Here is a 21,385-nt window from a genome sequence, read left to right on the forward strand (position 1 = left end):
CCGACTTTGCTGCTAAAGTGTTTCCGGAAAATGTTGCGTTTTGAACACTGGGCACTATCTGTTTCCTCTGCCAGAATACTGGCTCATGTTCTCTTTTCCTCGCACTGGGTGTTGCTTTATGGGATGCTTGTCATTAGATAATTATTGACTGCTATGAGGGTGGGGCTTGCTTGCCTGCTTGATGTTTGATTGGGGGAGAGATTATCAAAGACAAACATACACCTCAGGCCTGCTGTGCTAGAACTACCTCAAATTTGGTCCCAGAAAGGTTGAAAAACACAGACGTTAACACGATTTAGGCTCTGACGAAGACCACTCACTTCTATCCATGGACCTGCAACCTCATCGTGAGTATTAGTGAAAACCCACCGTTCTATGAGATTTGAAAGGCCGAATCCCCAAACATGAGTGTTTTTTTTTCGTGTTTTTTTTCGGTGGAACACAAATAATTTAAGAAAGTTCATGCTGATTTTTTTCCATAGAATGAAAGCAGTCACCACATGCTGTCAAGCTCCAGAACTACACAGAAAATTCCAACAAAAGTAGTCCATATTATTCATGCATTATATTTCAAGTCTTCTGAAACAATATGATAGCTTTATATTATAAACAGACTGAAATTTAATGTTAACCAATGGCATTCTGTGTTATTGACATCAAGAATATGTGAGAGCTACAGTGGAGGGGAAGGCTTTTGATGAATAATGACTACATTACTGTTCCTTGCAGAAAGCTGACTTGAGAAGACTTTGAATATAGCAAATAAGTGATTTGGACCACTTTTATGGAGCTCTTTTGTGTTCTTTTTAAGGCCTGACATCGTCTGGTCACTTTATGCTTTCATTGTATGGAAAAACAGTGTGAAGATTCTTCAAAGTGTATTTTGTGTTTCAGTGTAATGCCTTTTGAAACGGCATTAGGGTGAAAAAGTGGCAACAAATTTTTTTGGTGAACTATCCCTTTAAATTAAAGAGCATGCAGTAGTTATCAAGTAAAACAAAGGCACAGCCCGACTGAGAGAACATTAAAGACCGCTAACAGGCTTTAGCCAGCCATGTTACTAACACTGTAACTTAACTAACTGCTGATATCTGAATTTTTTTCCCAATTAATTTGGTTGATGTTTAAATGACGCAGTTCTATTCTATAAAAATGATCTTTTTAGGATGTTCCCCCAGGTCAACCTTCATACACACAACCATCACTATTCAGATGATTTTCAGTCAGAATGAAACTGTATGTCCCCTGGTCACAATTCATAGCAGAATCCTGTTGATGTTAATGAATGAACAACTTTTGATCAATACCTACTCAGTCCAGCCAAGACCAGTTGAGTCCAGTCCAGTCATACCTCAATATCAGCTCAAGGGCATCTCGCCTGTCATTCTCCAGCTCTTAGCGTAATGAGTCCAGATAAAACCATCGATAGTCTTACTCATCTGCTTGGCCACCACAGCCAAGAACGCCTAAAAGCTTTCTCTAATACCGCCTCTACTTTGGCTCTACGCCACCCTCCCTTCTTCTGTTAATGCATTAGACTCATAAATAGACAGGAGGAGGAGGAGAAGAAAAAAAGAAACTCAAGTTCGTTCAATTAGATGTTTTTTTGTTTTTTTCTTGGTTGTCTCCTTAAAGCATGTTTGAATAAAACATGAGTCTGAGATGGAACAGTTTGTTCCCAGAGATATTTTACCATCATTCCTGTTGTGTCCTGGAATTTAACTTAATAACATAACATTTTTAAAGCATGCAGTTGTCCAGATTTACTACTTGCGGTTGACTCTGGTGAAAATGCAGTTTTGATTTTATTGGATTTAAGTGCCGCTTTTGACACAGTTGATCACGACATCCTTTTGTCATGCCTTGAACATTGGGTGGGTATTAAGGATACAGCGTTATCGTGGTATAAGTCATGTAATATTAAATCCAGGACACTTTCAGTGGCTATCGGCCAGTTCTCCTCATCATCAGTTTCTCTCCCTTGTGGAGTTCCTCAAGGGTCCATTCTGGGGCCCTTACTTTTTAATCTGTACATGCTTCCACTTGGCAATATAATTAGGAAATATAAAATCTCTTTTCATTTATACGCTGATGATTCTCAGTTATACATTCCATTAAAATCTAGACATTCTCTGCAGCCTCTTATGGACTGTCTGAAGGACATTAAAATCTGGATGGCAAATAATTTCCTCCAGCTAAATAATGAAAAAACTGAGGTGATTATTTTTGGTCCCTCTAAAACCAGAAACTCTATAGTTAGTAACTTAGACAATCTCACTCCATATGTTAAGTCACATGCAAAAAATGTAGGTGTTATTTTTGACTCTGAGCTTTGCCTTGAAAAGCAAATTAGCTCAGTTGTTAAAAACCGCTATTATCAATTGAAAATCATTTCTAGGCTTAAATCAACACTTTCCTTTCAAGACTTGGAAAAAGTTATTCATGCATTTATCACATCAAGATTAGACTACTGTAATTCCTTATACCTAGGTCTTCCCCAATCTTCATTGGCTCGTTTGCAGATGGTCCAGAATGCAGCGGCCAGATTGTTAACTGGTGCAAAAAAACGTGATCATATCACTCCAATTTTAGCGTCGCTCCACTGGCTTTCTGTCTCTTTTAGAATTCAATTCAGAATTTTGTTGATTGTTTTTAAGGCACTTAATGGACAAGCCCCATCATACATTTATGATCTTATCTCGTTTAACTCTGCTCCTAAGTCCCTCAGATCTGCTAATAAAGCTCTTTTATATGTCCCACGGTCACGACTTAAGTTTAAAGGTGACAGAGCCTTTGCAGTAGCTGCTCCACGGCTATGGAATCAGTTGCCACCTGACATTAAGAGTGCTCCGTCTATTTCTGTCTTAAAGTCTAGACTAAAAATACATTTTTATTCTTTGGCCTTTCCTGAATTTTAATTCATGGATTAGTATTGTTATCTTGGATTTTAATTTGTATTTTATTTTATACTTTTCTGTATTTTATGATTGTTTTGTACAGCACTTGGGTCAGTGTAAGCTGAATTTAAATGTGCTCTATAAATAAAATGTACGTAATTACTTACTTACTAACATCCATCGTACATCTCAAAGATCTTCAGTTTTTACAGACATTGAGCTCATGTGACATTATCAACTATTGCATCGTTTGTTTGTTTGATTGGTTGAAGTTTGAACCTTCAGCTAATCAATTGTAAATAGTGATCGACCAATATGTTGCCAATATTTGGCGTTTACAGTTAATCGGCATAAGTTTGGCTAATGTATCTGAAGCAATACTGATTGTCAGACATGTTGTGAGACTCAGGATGAAGATCAAGACTTTGATTGATTTAATAGTCAGCTACTATTTAGCTCTGTGCATTTATGTGATTTATGAATGGAAATACAGTGGTCCATTTAATATAGATCCTCTGATGTCACAGGTTTTAGCCTCAACTGGTCACATTTGCATCGTAAGTCAATGGTGAAAGATTAGCCCCGTACCATTATTGATTTTTCCTCTCATAATAGAAGCACCGAACGTGTATAGCAAGGCCATTTTGTGAGTGGCGGTGCTTAAGAGTCCCTTGGTGATGTTCACTCTAAGTGTAATGTTCATCACCTAGCCTGAATGTGAACCCAAATAAATAGTCCTTTCTATTTCAGTAAAAATAAATAGTTTCTACAGCAACAGTTCTGGAGTGTTGTGCTTAGTGCACACAAGATAATTCAAAGATTCAGTTTTTGTGTGTTATTATTACAGTATAAAGCTCTCAGAAGTGGTATAATTTCACCCAAAATACGTGTTGGCCTCTTTGCCCCAGTCCTGACTTCCCTTTACTGTCATGTTCACAATTGCAGGATGCCAGTGTAACTGCAGCAGATGAATTGAGCAGCAGTGTCAGTGAGGATACGGGGTTTGGCAGTGCTCCCCCTTTACCCTCAGACCACCCTGAGCTCTGTGACTTACCTGACTCCCAGGACCCCACAGACGACCTGGACCCAGCACCCCCTCCGCCACCAGCTGTGGACAGCCCGCCTGGATCCCTCTTTGATGACGAGCCGGTGCTGCCACCTCCCGTCATAAACTCCACCTTGGACTCCATGTGTGAGGAGGAGACTGTTCTGCGCCTTGCTCTGGACTCTGCCCCCGATTCAGTATGTGAGGAGGACGTGACACTGGCTCTGAAAGAGCTAGATGATAGGTGCGAGGAAGAAGAGGCGGATTTTTTCGGCATGTCCAGGTTGGTCTGTGATTTCTGTAGTAATCATTCACGGGGTTGAAAGTTCATCAGTCATGGCTCTATTCAGAAACCCTACCTTGTTGTCTACTACCAACATAGACTGCTACCTTCAAGGCAGCATCCTAACCAAAGTGCATGTCAGGTTACACAGTTAGTTCTTCTCACATAAAGCGCAACATATGAAATTATCAGTTATGAAATATACACTCAGTTAAAGGCTGCCCAGATGCCTTTTATTCCCTATTATCTGTTACAACTTTGGTCACCTAATAAGCTCTCTAGGCTGCTCACAACGTTTTGAGAGAGTAGTAGAATTAAAATAGCACAAATGGCAAAAGGTTTGTTAAAAATGGAATTATGTACCCTACCGTTCAAAAGTTTGGGGTTTGTAAGATTTGTTTGACATTTTGTTTGATAAAAAATAGTCAAAACAGTAATATTGTAAAATATTATTACAGTTTAAAATAGCTTTTTGCTATTTAAATGTTTTAAAATATAATTTATATCTGTGGTGGCGAGATATTTTTTTTTTGAGGAAACCATGATACTTTTTGGATGAATGAAGGATTCCAAAGAACAGCATTTATTTGAAACAGAAATCTTTGAAACAGAAATGTTACTTTTGTAACATTATATATGTCTTTACCCTCACTTTTGATCGATGTAATGCATCCTTGCTGAATAAAAGTATTAATTTCTTTGAAAAAAATAATCTTGACCCTAAACTTTTGAAAGGTAGCGTAAATTGTTGTTTTCAGATATTCATCCAAATTTTTATTTCACTATGCACATAAACATCATTTTTCAAATGGACTGCAGATTTATTTGACCTTTGTCATAACAGTACATGGTGTGAGGCAAACCTTTTATATGTATATTATATAGGAATTCTCTATTTTCTTTGATCATTACGGATTAGCATTAACACTGCAAATACATTGTGGTCATATTCATTTCTGACCTCCAAATGTGATTTGAGTGAACAGATCACAAAATGTTTTGGACCCCATTTACAGCTGTGCATATCATTGTTCACTTTGTATCTATCCATCTAATACCATTCAACATATTGCTCATCTTCTACCGTGAATAAGGTTTTATTAACGCTGTGAATGGTGATCTCATACTTGGCAACATCATTGCTCTTGAAGGTCAGCCACATATGCGAGCACGTCAGAAAGTGCCCCCACAAACTCACTTTATTCACTCTTATACACGCACTCTCACACACACACTTTCTCTGCAGTGCTATATATCATCCCCTATGCCCTGATGTGTACGGCTCTTCCATGATCGATTAATAAAAATTATAGGCAGCGATTCAGCAAAGGGCTCTAATTAGATTTTTGCGCATGCACTGTGCGATGAGGGCCTTTTTGTGCTCTTCCTGGCAACTTTCTACGGCTGAGATCCATTGAACAGAAGGAGAGCCCGTAGCTGTGTGTGGGAACCGCTCGTGTGCGGCGCAGCAGCGAGTGGGGGAGGGAGTGAGAGGGAAAAACAGAGAACGTCACAAACGCAGCGGGAGAATTTAGGCTAACACGTGAGGTGAAAAGCTCGGAGAGGGAACGGCGAAAAAAAGCATCAGAGCAGGAAGACAGTGATAAAAGCTGTTAGTGAAGATGAAGATGAAGACAATGTCCTCCACATCCTTCAGCAGCACTAGTCTCAGATTCTTCTATTCGGTCTGCTTCATCAAGCTCTTCGGCCCTACAGGCCTGTAAGTGTGTGTTTGTCTGTATGTTGTTTTTCTGTGCCTCTGCAGTAGATTTGGACTGTAACAACACTGCAGCACAGGACAGCTGCAGTGAGAGGGAGAGAGAGGAGGGAGAGCTTGGTAGAAAGAACAGCATGTCTCCGTTTATATTTTTCCTTCGTGAATGATGTAACGCTTTGTGTTGGTGCTCGTGTCTCTATATGTGTCTGAGTCTTGCTCTTTCCATCTCTGTTTACAGTCAAGATGAGGGCGATGCAGACGGCTTTCCTGAACTCCAGGCCTCTCCACCTCCGTCGCCCTTTCTTTCAGCTATTTTGGCAGCATTCCAACCCGTAGCCTATGATGATGAGGAGGACGCCTGGCGTTGCCATGTCAACCAGATGTTGTCGGACTCGGATGGGTCTTGTGCTGTTTACACCTTCCATGTGTTCTCACGACTCTTCCAGGTAAACATTAGAGTGTTTGTGAGTGTGTACCTACACATTACGTGAATATTAATATACAGTTTCATGCAGACTACAGTGCAAAAATCTTGTGTTAGGAAATTTATTTTTTTATTGCTTTTGTTCAGCCAGGGAAGTGACTAAAGACATTTATAATTAGTGCTGTCAAAGGATTAATCGCGATTAATCCCATCCAAAATAAAAGTTTTTGTTTACATAATATATGTGTGTGTTCTGTGTATATTTATGTATATGTAAATACACACACACGCATGTATATATTTAAGAAAAATGTTTATACATTTAAAATATTTATATATAATATCAGTTATATTAATATAAATATATACATGGAAATATTTTCAAAATATATACTGTATGTGTGTGTATTTATATATACATAAATATACGCAGTATACACATAAATAAAACTTATTTTGGATGCGATTTAATCGTTTGACAGCACTATTTATAATGTTATAAAAGATTTCTGATAAATGCTGTTCCTTTAAATTCTCTAATTATCAAAGAATCCTTAAATAATTGAATCACGGTTTCCACAAAAATATTCATCATTGATAACATTAAAGTGCCTATATTATGGATTTTTGAAAATTACCTTTCATGCAGTGTGTAACACAGCTCTAAGTGAATATATGAAGTTATTGTCTCTCAAAAGAAAGAGTCGACTCTGAATCATTGAAACAAGTCGTTTTTAAGACGAATCTTAAGCCATTTAATTTTGACGCCAACATGAAACATTAGCATATTGCCCGCCCACTTGTTGCCACTAGGTGCAGCTTTTGGAGCGTTAAAAATAGCTGTTTCCCCGGTACTCTGTACACAAAGCAGCACTGCACTGCTTTAAATGAAATCGACCAATCAGACCAATAACCGCAGATTAGCGTCACGCAAAGGAGGGGTTTGGAAAAATAAATCGTTGAGCGAATCGGTTGGGAGTCGCTGAGCAAATAAGGTAAAAATAAATGCATATTATAAGAAAATGAAAGTGTTTTTTGACCTTGCATGCATGTCAACCTATTGTTGGGGACTCCCAAAACCAAAATATCAATCTTTCATAACCCATAATAGGGGCACTTTAAGAAATTGTTCTTTTATGCAACAAATCAGCATATTAGAATGATTTATGAAAGATTGTCACACTGAAGACTGGAGTAATGGCTTCTGACAATTTAGCTTTTCCATCACAAGAATAAATTACATTTAAAATATTTAAATGGAAAAGTTATTCAAAATGTTAATATTCCACAATATTACAGTTTTTACTGTACTTTTATCAAATAAATGCAGCCTTATTGAGCATAAGACACTTCTTTCAAAAACATTAAAAAAAAAAAAATTCTTACCAGCACTAAACTTTTGCATAGAGGTACTACTTACTTACATTTATAAAAATGTGTTCTTAAACTGTCACTTTTGGCTGTATGGACTCATTAACACTTTTAACTGTTTTCAGCAGTGTATTGACATCCATCACAAGAAAGTACTGCTATGTTTAGCATATCAAATGACAAATCACCATTTTAAGCATTTTTGGAATTAATTGTCAAACTCTACTATCTTGCCATACAGTTAATTTAATCACTAGCATATCCTAAATACACAATTAAATTTGTATTTCATAAATTTGTGTAAGTTATATTTACCTTAGCTTGTTATTTGACTGATTCATAGCTTGGTGTTTTTCTGCAGTAATGAGTTGATTGTCTCCTGTCTCTTTAGCACATTCAGAGGAAATTTGACTCGATTACCCATGCCTCAGTAAGATTCCTTGGCGAGGGGCTCCAACGAATGGGAAACCAGTTCCTGAGCTCTCTAGAGGTCATGACCTCCTGCTCTCAGTGCCCTACAGTCCTACTTGATGCTGAAACTGTGAGTGTACACTTCCTCTGCATCTCACACCTGAAAATTACAGTTAGTTGTGTAGTTTCACTTTCCTGTTTACAAAGATTATATCAGTGTGATAGTATGCAATAATATGACATGGTGTATTTAGTAAACTGTTAAATTGTGTGTTTTAGCTGGTTTCCTGTGGGCTCTTGGAGACTCTGAAGTTCAGTGTGTTGGAGTTACAAGAGCATCTGGACACTTACAACAGCAAGAGAGAAGCAGCCGAACAGGTGAGATACTAAGTGTATAATACTGCTGTGTTTCCAGATTGTGTGCTTTATTTCAAGTATTTCGAAACCATATGATATCTTTGAGTAGGGAACAAACCCAAATTTAAGTTACTCACAGAAAATCTTTTGTTAAATCTAATGCAATAATAAAAGAACAACTTTTTTACCATTAAGGCAGAAAAGGTACATTGATTTTCAGCTGTACACATAAACAATCTGGGAATTTCCTGTGCAGTCTGTTAGTTAAAGTTTTGTCTTTAAACCCATCTTTAAAGGGTGATGTTGAGGTTATGCGATGGAGGACAGACAGCAGAGGAGAATAAGCTGACAGTGCAGGATCATAAAATGTTCCTTGACGTCTCTTTGCAGTTATTGTTGGCTACTAAATCATATAAGGACGCGAGTTGATTTAGCCAGCGTTAGCTCCCGTTAGCACCCATCTAGAATCTACAGCAGCCAATTTCTCTTCATGCACGGTCACTAAGAATAGCCTCACGGAGACCCTAAATCATTTAGCTGGGCGGACAGGCTCAGGAAGGGGAGTAGAGGGGGCAGATGGGATAGTGGATGACTAGAGGACAGTAATTGGATGAGACACAGGCACTGCCTCTAGAGCATTATGTGCCGACCCCCTCTGTGCTTAAACAGACCCTCTTTAATTTGCTAAGTAGCAGACTCTTATTAAATTTACCTCACGCACACTCCCATACGCACTATTCGCCTCTCCCTGTATTTCTGTTTCGCACTCACAGAAACGTCATCTGTCTTTGCTCACATTCACAACATCAGAAATTTCCACCTGCACTTCTCTGCGTTTTGGTTAATAAGATGTCTGATTTCTGCTTCCCCTTGCAGTGGTTGGATAACTGCAGAAAGACCTTCGGTGATAAAGACAGTAACCAGCGACCCAACACTCAAGCTCAGGTAGAAAAAAACACTCACCTTACTGCATGTTTCTGTTTGAGCACACAAATGTGAACATTTGTGCTCTAAACAATTCATCTCTGAGATATAAAGAAGAATATAAGAACCTCTGTATGAATGTAAGCAGAGGTGATTCGAGGACAGCTGATCTTTGTTACTTATAACCACATCTCTTATCTACACAATTTATTAGGTTTACAGTTTTTTTTTATTTATTAGTTTCCACAAATATATTAAGGAACAATGTTTTCAACATTAGTAGAAATAAAAGTTTCTTGAGCACCAAACCAACATATTAGAATGATTTCTGAAAAATTATGTGACACTGAAGACTGGAGTAAGCACTGTTTCTTTTTGTCACTGTTTCTGTCTCTTATGGTAGAGGCTAAATGACCTTTATGCTTTCCATGTCCTTACTCCTCTATTCATCTTAGTCACTGCTGTCCCAGCAAACGGCATCTTTGTTTTTCTCTGTGATATTAAGCGCTTTTGCAGTTTTTGTGATGCCACAGTTGATATTTTTCTTTCTTACTGAAACTTGCATTTATCTCAACCTCTCTCACTCTTTAATTTCCCTTTTCTATCTATTTTGCATATATTTAGCGATGTTACAAATTTTAGAGTGTACTTGAAACTGGGGGAAAACGGTCATTTCTTCTCCTAGAATGCATTGCATGTGACTGCAATATTTTTGTCATTGTTAATTATCAACAGACTGCAATAGTTCTCTCTCTATCTCTCTTACGGTGGTCTTGGGGTGTTATCACCACACTAATTTTTGGTCTTTCTCTCATTTCCTGTGTTTCCTCTTTTTTATGACCTGCTGTCCTTCTTGCTTAGCAAATGGAAATGCTAGCAGTAAGTGGTTTATCATATTTTAGAGCCTGTCACAATCCTTTTTGATTCAGCCACACACACACACACTGAACATTCATCTGTTCTTCACTAATACATCTGCACAACCAATCAGAATTCAGAACAACCCCTACATCTGATCTCTTAACACCACTACAGACGTGTCTAATTCATGATCATTCATATATCATCACTACATGCTTCATTAATGAACTTCATTATTTAATGGCTTAAATGAGTTCTGCATACTTACAGTGCTGACTTTGCTATTTTGCTAATTTGCTAATGGGTTATTAGTGTTTTTAATGCTTCTAGAAATTTGACACACATGCATTCAGTGTGTGATTGGAGTGTGTCCATGGACATCTGAGCGGAGGACGGAAGAGAAAAGTAGCTTAGATTCCTTGTTCCTGCCATTTTTGCATGCTGCCCCCTCTGCTCTCTTCTGACATACAGGTGCTGGTCATATAATTAGAATATCATCAAAAAGTTGATTTATTTCACTAATTCCATTCAAAAAGTGAAACTTGTATATTATATTCATTCATTACACACAGACTGATATATTTGAAATGTTTATTTCTTTTAATTTTGATGATTAGAGCTTACAGCTCATGAAAGTCAAAAATCAGTATCTCAAAATATTAGAATATTACTTAAGACCAATACAAAGAAAGGATTTTTAGAAATCTTGGCCAACTGAAAAGTATGAAAATGAAAAGTGTGAGCATGTACAGCACTCAATACTTAGTTGGGGCTCCTTTTGCCTGAATTACTGCAGCAATGCGGCGTGGCATGGAGTCGATTAGTCTGTGGCACTGCTCAGGTGTTATGAGAGCCCAGGTTGCTCTGATAGTGGTCTCTCATCTTCCTCTTGACAATACCCCACAGATTTGACAATACCCCACAGGGTTCAGGTCAGGCGAGCTTGCTGGCCAATCAAGCACAGTAACACTATGGTCATTGAACCAGCTTTTGGTACCTTTGGCAGTGTGGGCAGGTGCCAAGTCCTGCTGGAAAATGAAATCAGCATCTCCATAAAGCTTGTCAACAGAAGGAAGCATGAAGTGCTCTAAAATTTCCTGGTAGATGGCTGCGTTGACTGTGGACATCAGAAAACACAGTGGACCAACACCAGCAGATGACATGGCAGCCCAAATCATCACTGACTGTGGAAACTTCACACTGGACTTCAAGCAACATGGATTCTGTGCCTCTCCACTCTTCCTTCAGACTCTGGGACCTTGATTTCCAAATGAAATGTAAAATTTACTTTCATCTGAAAAGAGGACTTTGGACCACTGAGCAACGGTCCAGTTCTTTTCTCCACAGCCCAGGTAAGATGCTTCTGGCGTTGTCTCTGGTTCAGAAGTGGCTTGGTAGCCCTTTTCCTGAAGGCGTCTGGCGTGGTGACTCTTGATGCACTGACTCCAGCTTCAGTTCTCTCCTTGTGAACCTCTTCCAAGTGTTTGAATCGGCTTTGCTTGACTGTATTCTCAAGCTTGCGGTCATCCCTGTTGCTTGTGCACCTTTTCCTACCCAAATTCTTCCTTCCAGTCAACTTTGCATTTAATATGCTTTGATACAGCACTCTGTAAACAGCCACACCTTTCAGTAATGACCTTCTGTGACTTACCCTCTTTGTGGAGGGTGTCAATGTTCGTCTTCTGGATCATTGCCAAGTCAGCAGTCTTCCCCATTATTGTGGTTTCAAAGAACAAGAGATACCCAGAATTTATACTGTAGGGATGGTCATTTATTCAAACTCAAATGTAAATATTCTAATATTTAGAGATACTGATTTTTGACTTTCATGAGCTGTAAGCTCTAATCATCAAAATTAAAAGAAATAAACATTTGAAATATATCAGTCTGTGTGTAATGAATGAATATAATATACAAGTTTCACTTTTTGAATGGAATTAGTGAAATAAATCAACTTTTTGATGATATTCTAATTTTATGACCAGCACCTGTATTTTGGATCATGCAATTCGGATCTGACTTTTTCCAGAAACATCACTCTTTCAGGGTTTCGTTCTGATAAGGGAATCATACATGGTCCACGTTTTACAAAATGATTGACCAGGGTGTAACCTTGCTAACCCTTCTCTCCGTCTCAAAGCCAGGATGTTCATCCATCCGTCTGTCCCTCCATTTGTTCATTCATCTTGCCGTCCGTTCATCTGATTATGCTGTTTTGCTGCTGCTGCCTGTGCAGATGATTAGAACTAAAGATGTTAAGGTGATGGTGTCATGTTCTTTCTTTCTCTTTCTGTCTGTTTCTTTAGGAGCTGGAGTTGTGTCGACGGCTGTATAAGCTGCATTTCCAGCTCCTGCTGCTCTTTCAGGCCTACTGCAAACTCATCAGCAGAGTGGACACCATCAAGAGAGAGGCAGAGGTTTGTTTCTGCTTGTTTGCTGTGTCCTTAATTAGTTGTTGTTTCACACAGGATACATTGTGTTCATCTGCACCATTTTTTAAGTGTTAGTTCACCCAAAAATGAAAATCGTCATCATTTACTCACCTTCAAGTTGTTCCAAACCCATAAAACTTCTGTTCATCTTCAAAACACAAGTGAAGATATTTTTAAATGACTCCTGAGAAATCAGCAAAAACATAAAATACATCAAATATGGTAAACAGAAGCCCAATCATGCTTGCTTGGTGCGTGAAAACAAACATCATTGGTTGTCGTGTCAAGCACATATATTTGAGCATCTGTTTACCATGTTTGATGTGCTCTACAGGGGGGATCCCCTGCTGATTTTGTACATTTGCCCACTGACAAAGAAATTATCAGTCTATAATTTTAATGGTAGGTTTATTTGAACAGTGAGAGACAGAATAACAAAAAAAAAAAAATCCAGAAAAACACATTTCAGAAAAGTTATAAATTGATTTACATTTTAATGAGTCAAATAAGTATTTGATCCCCTATCAATCAGCAAGATTTCTGGCTCCCAGGTGTTTTTTATACAGGTAAGGAGCTGAGATTAGGAGCAGTCTCTTAAAGGGAGTGCTCCTAATCTCAGCTTGTTACCTGTATAAAAGACAGCCTGTCCACTGAAGCAATCAATCAATCAGATTACAAACTCTCCACCATGGTCAAGACCAAAGAGCTGTCCAAGGATGTCAGGGACAAGATTGTAGACCTTCGCCAAGCAGCTTGGTGAGAAGGTGACAACAGTTGGTGCAATTATTCATAAATGGAAGAAACACAAAATAACTGTCATGAAGCCAGCAAGATGCCCTGACAGCACACATATATAGACAGAAGATGGTCAGTTTTCTCTCTGGATTTCATGGTAGTTTGTGCTAATGTGTGCCAGTATGGACACACATAAAGGTCTGACTTCACATAATTATCTTAGTGCAGAGTAACTTCATTATGCTCATTGAGAGAGACTGATATGCTTAACACAGACCAGAGCAAAGCCGTTCAGCTTATCACGCATCGATACTAACTCACTTATACTTTTATAGACTGCACACATACACACACACACAGACCTCAGCGACCTCTGTTATGTAGAAATCATATAACAGCTCTCATATATTTAGCTTGGGACGACCTGGTTTTGAGCTAATACGCATTGCCTTAGGAATATCCATTTCAGTTTTCAATATGTTTATGCTTAATATGATATGACTATGGTGCGCTTTAAAGATTTGTCTACTGATTGATTGTGTACTGACAAGTTGGTCATTTTTCATGAGTGGTTTAATCAGAGTTGTGAAAATATTGACTAAAGGTTGATTTAAAATATCACGGTGCTTGTGTGTTTCTCAGGTGACTAACATGTCAGAGGAGCTGGCCATATTAGAGAGCTGTCTGAAGGAGGCGGAGTCAGTAGGTGATGGACAGGAGGGAGTGGGCGAGTTTGAAGTGGACCAGTCAAGCACAGAGACAGCCATCCACTCGCTCATCGAGAGCCTTAGAGCACGGGACTTCAGCACAGCCATCGCTCAAGTTAAAGCCTTCAGGTAAGATAACTAAGCTTTGAAGTCACAGTAAAACCGTATCCAAATTAAATTGTATATCGGACCAAAAAAATCCAAATGTAGGGTGGGACTTGGATCGCTGTCATTTGCCAGTTGCTGCAATCTTAATACTATTAATAAAAAATAAATGTCAATAATATTGTACAAATAAAGCATATATAATAAACACCACAAAATGTAATAAAAAAATAGGAGTTGTCTATTTTGATTTCATGGTGACTTTAACATTGCGATGAAGCTGCAATATTGTCATATATCCGAGTGTAATGGACTATCATAACAGCAAAAAATGTAGGCTTGGACTTGCTTCAATCCATTGATCTGAATGTGAGCATTCAGGTGATTCTAAGAAAGGGGGTGGTGTTCAAGCGATTAAATGATTGGTGAAGTCCAACATCCATCACCAGACTGTCAAAGTCTGTTGTTTCACTAGTAGGGCTGCCACTAACGACTATTTTTATTTCGACTAATTTATCGATTAATCTAAACAATTAATTTCCCACAAAAAAATCAACAATTTTACTTAAGAATATTTTATTAAACTATATTTTATTAAACGAAATGAAATCAAAAATAAGAATAAACCAAATTTTTTAAAACAAAAGTAAAGTGCAACATAGAGTGCAAGAAGCAAGTGTCCATCTCACGGTCCAAATCACTGAAATCAAGTTGAAGTCAAGACTGACAACATATCCACATGTTCTAGTCTACTAATAATAAAATTATAATCAAAAACACTTTTTAAAGGAGTATTTACCAGAAATATTATTTACCAGAATTTATTTAGGAGCAAAATGAAAATGTGCAGTATTTCTGAAAAAGAAAAAAAATTCCATTAAAATGGAATCCAGAAAATAATGGAAAACAGAATTTGGTAAAGATAAAACTGTAAAACTCAATTAATTAGACAGGCTTTTTGATTAATAAAATTTAATTTAACCATTAAAACAGAGTATAGAAAAATGGAAATGGTAAAAAATGAATTTGGAAATAAAACAAATTTTATAGGGCTGTATAATTATAAGAATTTTTTTTTTGTGGTAATAAAAATAGATGTAAGTGAACAATAGCCTTTAAAATTACTTAAAATAGCAGTAATTTGACGAGCGCAAATGTTAGTAAATCGCGTTACGTGATTCATTTGAATACTTTCATCCCATAAATTTTGCGTCTGAAAGGGAAACACCTACAAATGCATATTAAATAAGGTCAGTCGCAAAAATAACTGTTCGTACCTTTTCAGCGCTGATTTTTCACGGCGCGTCTTTAGTAAATTCTGACAGTAATATTTTAACGCCAAAGATGGTTTGCGGTGGCGCAAGCTTTTAGTAAATCTGGCCCTATATAAATTCTGATTGGCTGATTTCAGAATTGACAGACAAATTGCTCGTCACTGGAAACGCATCAAGTCAAGTCACCTTTATTTATATAGCGCTTTTAACAATACAGATTGCGTTAAAGCACTTAACAGTATCAAATTGGAGGATAGAGTGTCAGTAATGTATAATGATAAGATGAAACACTCAATTTTCAGTTAAAGGCATTTCATTATTGAATTCAGAGATGTCATTGTCTAGCTAAGTTTAGTTTAAATAGTATCTGTGCAATCAAATCGGCGATAATCGCTAGAAATTAAGTGTCCCCAACTGAGCAAGCCAGAGGCGACAGCAGCAAGGAACCAAAACTCCCTCTGTGACAGAATGGAGAAAAAAACCTTGGGAGAAACCAGGCTCAGTCAGGGGGCCAGTTCTCCTCTGGCCAGACGAAACCCACAGTTAAAAAGTTTATATTTCTATTTTAATTTTGTTGCAATTTCTAATAGTAGTATTATGTAGTTAGGTATTTTATTATATTTTTAGTTATTTTGTTATATTTTTTAGTTTTATTGTATTTTAATCGAGGTTTCATCTGGGTGTCCTGGTCTCCGCATCACATCAAGTCTAGTTAGGATCCATAATGGAATTAAGCATCTTGTTGACCTCCTGTAGATCTCTTTTGCCTAAATCTGATATGTTCCTATTCCCTCAGGTGCCTGTGGCCTAATGACATATTTGGCAATGAGAGGGATGATGCCGTGCAGACGCTGCTGCACATTTACTTCAGGCACCAGACTCTGGGTCAGACGGGCTGTTTGGCCGTGGTGGGCCCCAGCAGGGATCTTTCTCAGGCCAGCACGCGCCTCATGGAGCTCAACCTTCAGATCCGCGAAGCTCTCTGCCAGGCTCAGACGCACCCACACACCCACCAGACACGCATCCTGTCCCCAACCCCCACGGCCCACATCCAGACGCAAATCGACACGCAAAACACAGTCCTCAGCACTGGACTGTGAGAGCTTCACGAACTCGACTCTCTTCCTCCGGGGCGGCGGGTTTGGAGATTTTTCACGTAGACTTCACCTCAAAGGGCTAAAGAATGTGTGGATATTAGTTACTCGAAACTATTACGCACGTACCACGTTTTTCCTTCCCCCTTTCTCCAGTAGTTTAACTTCTCCAGATGTCAGAAAAAGTACGAAGAACAGGACTGGTCAAGAACCATTTGGAGGGACACTGGGCGATAATGATGCTAAATTTGAAGCTTTTTGGCGGAATGACCTATGACCTCTAGGCGGTGTCCTTTTAGAGTGATCCGCATCCGTCTGCCCCACTATGCACTGGGGCAGAGATGGGATTTGGAGAATTATTGAGAGTATCGCGGTGGATCAGCGAGACTGTTGCATCGTCGATCGCAAAAAGCATGCTTGAAAGAGAAGCCTGCAACAAATATTTTTTTGAGAAATGTATTTTTTAACAGTCTTAGGTTGTAAATGTTAGGATATTTAACATGTAATTGTAAGCTGGGGGGCTGTACCCTCTGTATAAAGAGAGGTTTATCTGTTTAACTTTATTGACCTGCATCGGGGAGAACTTTCAGCTTTCACTGGGCCGCTCTTACAAAACCCTTAATCTATAACCAAATAAGTAGCTGCCTGTAGGAAACCATAGACTCTTGTGTGTGCGCGTGTGAGGACGAGTGCGGCGAGTGTGTGCGTGCAGTGCGTTTGACATGGACTGATATTTGCACACTCGTTCTCTCTCATACATGCACGTTAACAAACCGAGATGCACAGGTGAAGTGCAAACTGGCTGCAACTCATGGAAATATCAATAACTTATTTTACTCTGTATATATTTTAGAAAATGTATAGTGTAAAAGCAGTATTTTTCCTTGTACATTTGTGTAATGCACTGTTCAATCAGAGAGAGAGCTCAGTAGAGGGTAACGACTAATGCAAAAAAAATAGCGAGTTGAATAGCAGTTGATGTGTGGAAGTCACGGGCTGCCCTCTCCTTTATGATAATACGCCACCTTAATCTTCAATATTTCCCAACGAACCAGCTCAGCTTCTCAGCCGAGTTTTGCCATATGCATTCCTTGATACCCACTGTGATCTCCATGTTGGCTCAAAGTCCCCCACTGAGGCCCCGCTGGAGCCCCTGCGGAGGGGAAACTGGGGCTAGTGTTTGTCCATGTTGGCTCTGTCTTAACCCTAGACTCAGGGCTGCACTGAGGGTTTGTGGGCTCTGCGATGTACGGCACTGCGCTTCGCTTGCCAAACTCCAAGAGACAAAGCAGTGTCCTGAAAGCATTAACTGCAAACATGGGGGGGGGGCCTTTAATCTGTCGTGGCACATTTAGAAATAAAACGTTCACTGTATTCATTCCTCTGGGAGATCTCTTCTGTTGCTTGTTTGGTACATTTCGAATGCTGTTCTTAATTATTTAATGGATATATTATTTACCTGGAAAAATATAGTTTTTATCTAGAGGTGCATTATCCCTTTTTTTTTTTTTTCCTTTTCTTTTTCCCCCTTTCACATTTCTCTCCGGTTTTGTCTGTCATCTGATTTATCTGCTTTTCCCTGTACCGTTAAATAAAAACCTGATTATAAGCAACGCTGGATTTTTGTCTCTTCATTTCCTGATCTCAGTGTTTTATTGTAGAAATCCAGTTATTAACCCTGGACCACAAAACCAGTATTAAGTTGCTGGGGTATATTTGTAGCAATAGCCAAAAATACATTGTATGGGTCAAAATTATCGATTTTAATTTTATGCCAAAAATCATTAGGATATTAAGTAAAGATCATATTCCATGAAGATATTTTGTAAATTTCTTAATATCAAAACTTCATTTTTGATTAGTAATATGCATTGCTAAGAACTTCATAGGCGATTTTCTCAATGTTTAGATTTTTTGCACCCTCAGATTCCAGATTTTCAAGTAGTTGTATCTCGGCTAAATATTGTCCGATCCTAACAAACCATACATCAATGGAAAGCTTATTTATTCAGCTTTCAGATGATGTATCAATCTCAATATTTATACTTAAGACTGGTTTTGTCGTCCAGGGTCACATATGTTGATTCAACTGATAACTTTTGGTTTATAAGCATATGCTACAGTTATGCCATCTGTCGATTAAATGCTAGAGCTCTTTAAATTTGTATGGATTTAGATTGGCTTTCATTATTTTTATTATACATCAGCTGGGGAAAAATTTCTGAAAGTAATTCTAACAATTTATTGTAACAGCTGTAGTTTGGACTGGTGCAGACATAAGTGTAAAACTGGCACAAGTCATTTCATCCATGCAAGTAACAACCCCTTTTAGTGCATAATGCAAAACCAGTCAGTTGTGTATTTAAGATACTGTGATGCTTGTAACTATTGTAAATAGACCTTAAAATAAGGCATCATAACCACTGTACATAACATTTTTGTACCAAACTGTCAATGACAATGTCAGAAAGAAAAGACTAAATGCTCAACTGATTATAGAATTACATGCATGATCTTTATAAGCTACTCGCATTTTCCAAGTATGTACCCTTAAATCTACCAAAAAAAAAATAAAAGTTCATTCCAAAAACCTTGTGGTCTCAAACTCAATTCCCGGAGGGCCACAGCTCTGTAGCGTTTTAGCTCCAAATCACACCTGCTTGGAAGTTTCTAGTTATCCTGAAGACCTTGATTAGCTGGATCAGGTGTGTTTGATTAGGGTTGGAACTAAACTGACTAAACAGACCAAAAAAAAAAAAAAAAGTCATTTTGCTAATCTGAAGGTGACAAAGTACAGTGCAAAAATTGTTGTAAGTCAAGGACCCATATAGGGCAAGACACCCCCTAAATCACACTTAACTCATCTTCTCAATGGTCAAGCACAGTATATTTGCCGAAATGTTTTGCTCTTAATCTGGACAAACATTTGACATGTATTCCCTCAAAGCAGTTTTGAGGAAAAAAAAAAAACACCCCTTCTAGAATTGCACAAAGTCAGCCATTCACTTCACCTTGCTGCAGAGTTGTTAAGAGAAAACACTCCAGATGTGCTAGTAATTGCCATTTTTATTTTTCAGAATTGGCACCTACAGTTACTGCAAGTACAAATTAAAGCAAAACAAAAACAAATGAGACTGTAGTGACTGATGGATCCCCACCACAGTCTTTGAGCAGTGAGGGTACAGAGACTGGGGTGGACAATCCAGCTGGGCAACAACCAAGCCTGACTGCAACGGACCGAGGTGCTAGATGATGTATTTGAAGCTGAACGTGCTGTCACAGGAGAGACGCTTGCCTTTGCAACGGCCGCACAGATCCTGTCGGTGAGGTCGTTTGGGGTCCACATGACGTGATGTTACAGAACATGTACAGCGAGTCTTCTTACAAGTCTGAAAATGAAGTTTTATATTTAGTAAAAAGACAGTAAATAAATGGATCTGTAAGTGATATTAAAAGACCCGGCTGCCAATTGTGATCCACTGACACTCCTAGTTTAGTTTACATTTTGAGACCAGTGTTCTTCAATAGAGAGGACAGTTGGCAAATTGTGGCAAAAAGTTAAAAATTAAACAGTTTAAATGTCTTGCAAAGATTTATTTTTTTTCCCCCTTTGAAAGTAATCTTTCAAGTTTGCAGAGGTCCCACAGATGGCCTCAGGACCTCTGTTTGTGAACTTCTAAAGGTTTACCTGACAGGTTATGTCCTCAACCCGGTATGGGTTGAATGATTTCTGACATGTTCTGCAAAACTGCTTGAAATACACCTTTAAAAGAGACAGTTAAGTTTGAATCAGTAATAGTTAGGTGTGCTTCCACTGGGGGTGGGGGGTCCATTTTAACATGTACTACGTGGTTTAAGCTTCATAACCCAGATTACCTTGTTTGTGCCTTGGACACACCACACATAAGCACTTTCCCAGCGTAGGTTACAGTCTTTGCAGTGATAGTAGCCATACTTCTGCTCCAAAAACTGCATTAAAACAAGTTACACTAAACTTTTGAACAGTTCAAAATGGATTCTAAAATTTAGAAATTATTTCTCTCACCTGGAACCTCACGCGAGCCTTGGATTTGGTTTCTTGTCCGGTTTTCTCCGGCTCGTTTCTGTTCTCCTCATTTGTTTCCGTCTGTTTGTTTTCATTTTTCTCGGGACTAAGCGGTTCCTTCACGCTCTCCTCGCCCTCTTTGCGCTCGTCTTTCTCAGCACTCGCCACCTTCTCTGCGCCGTCCACCGTCTCAGGCTCAGTGTCCTTTTCTTCCTCCTCCTCCTCCTCCCTGAAGAGGGACACTAGTCTCCTGGACTCGACCGGAGAGTAAACGGCTTGAGTGCGCGGGAAGCGGACGCCGCCGCTGATGGGGCTCCCCGGGGTCTGGACCTCCTGTCTCCGCCGGCGAAGGTCATCACGCTTCCGGGCCAGAAGCGTCCGCGGGCCCAGGGAGCACTGGATGGACGCGTCGGTCTTCGGGTTGACCTGGATCCCCACGTCTTTGGTGTTGGCTTTCCTCAGACGCGGGGTGAGGTTGGGGTTGATCTGAGACAAGATGGACTTAAGCTGCGCCCTGTGGTAATTATCGTAGTAGGTCTCACCTTCACCGTAGTTGGCGAAGTAAGCTTTCTGCCTCCAGCCCTTGAACTTGGGGTATTTGTAGGAATAAGGGTTGTAAGAAGAGTAAAGATAGTTATCGACTGTCTCGTTACCATATGTAGCCATTTTTCGCTTAGCCGGTTGGGAAAATGCACTGTAGGAG

The 21,385-nt window shown here is 39.0% G+C and overlaps 2 protein-coding genes across 9 annotated transcripts in view; one reads left to right on the forward strand and one right to left on the reverse strand.

The window, feature by feature from the left end:
* Positions 1-18,250, forward strand: part of fryl (furry homolog, like) — a 106,870-nt gene extending 88,620 nt beyond the window's left edge. For 6 of the 8 annotated variants that reach the window (XM_058756075.1, XM_058756071.1, XM_058756069.1 and 3 more), the window contains 9 exons: positions 3,843-4,225; positions 6,181-6,388; positions 8,129-8,278; positions 8,428-8,526; positions 9,382-9,450; positions 10,291-10,308; positions 12,597-12,707; positions 14,100-14,293; positions 16,340-18,250. In XM_058756075.1, coding sequence (XP_058612058.1) covers positions 3,843-4,225; positions 6,181-6,388; positions 8,129-8,278; positions 8,428-8,526; positions 9,382-9,450; positions 10,291-10,308; positions 12,597-12,707; positions 14,100-14,293; positions 16,340-16,643 — 1,536 coding nt within the window. In that variant the 3' untranslated portion in view covers positions 16,644-18,250. The remainder of the gene's footprint in view (positions 1-3,842; positions 4,226-6,180; positions 6,389-8,128; positions 8,279-8,427; positions 8,527-9,381; positions 9,451-10,290; positions 10,309-12,596; positions 12,708-14,099; positions 14,294-16,339) is intronic. The other 2 variants (XM_058756070.1, XM_058756076.1) reach the window with 1 other exon arrangement.
* A 1,415-nt stretch (positions 18,251-19,665) lies between these two features.
* Positions 19,666-21,373, reverse strand: zar1 (zygote arrest 1). The gene is made up of 4 exons (XM_058756077.1): positions 20,683-21,373; positions 20,514-20,606; positions 20,326-20,400; positions 19,666-20,026 (listed from the first exon to the last, which is right to left on the reverse strand). The coding sequence occupies exons 1-4, from the start codon at positions 21,346-21,348 to the stop codon at positions 19,883-19,885; spliced, it is 978 nt and encodes a 325-aa protein (XP_058612060.1). The 5' UTR covers positions 21,349-21,373; the 3' UTR covers positions 19,666-19,882.
* Positions 21,374-21,385: the final 12 nt, after the last annotated feature.

Source organism: Onychostoma macrolepis, chromosome 20, assembly GCF_012432095.1.
Source record: "Onychostoma macrolepis isolate SWU-2019 chromosome 20, ASM1243209v1, whole genome shotgun sequence".
Classification (NCBI taxonomy): domain Eukaryota; kingdom Metazoa; phylum Chordata; class Actinopteri; order Cypriniformes; family Cyprinidae; genus Onychostoma; species Onychostoma macrolepis.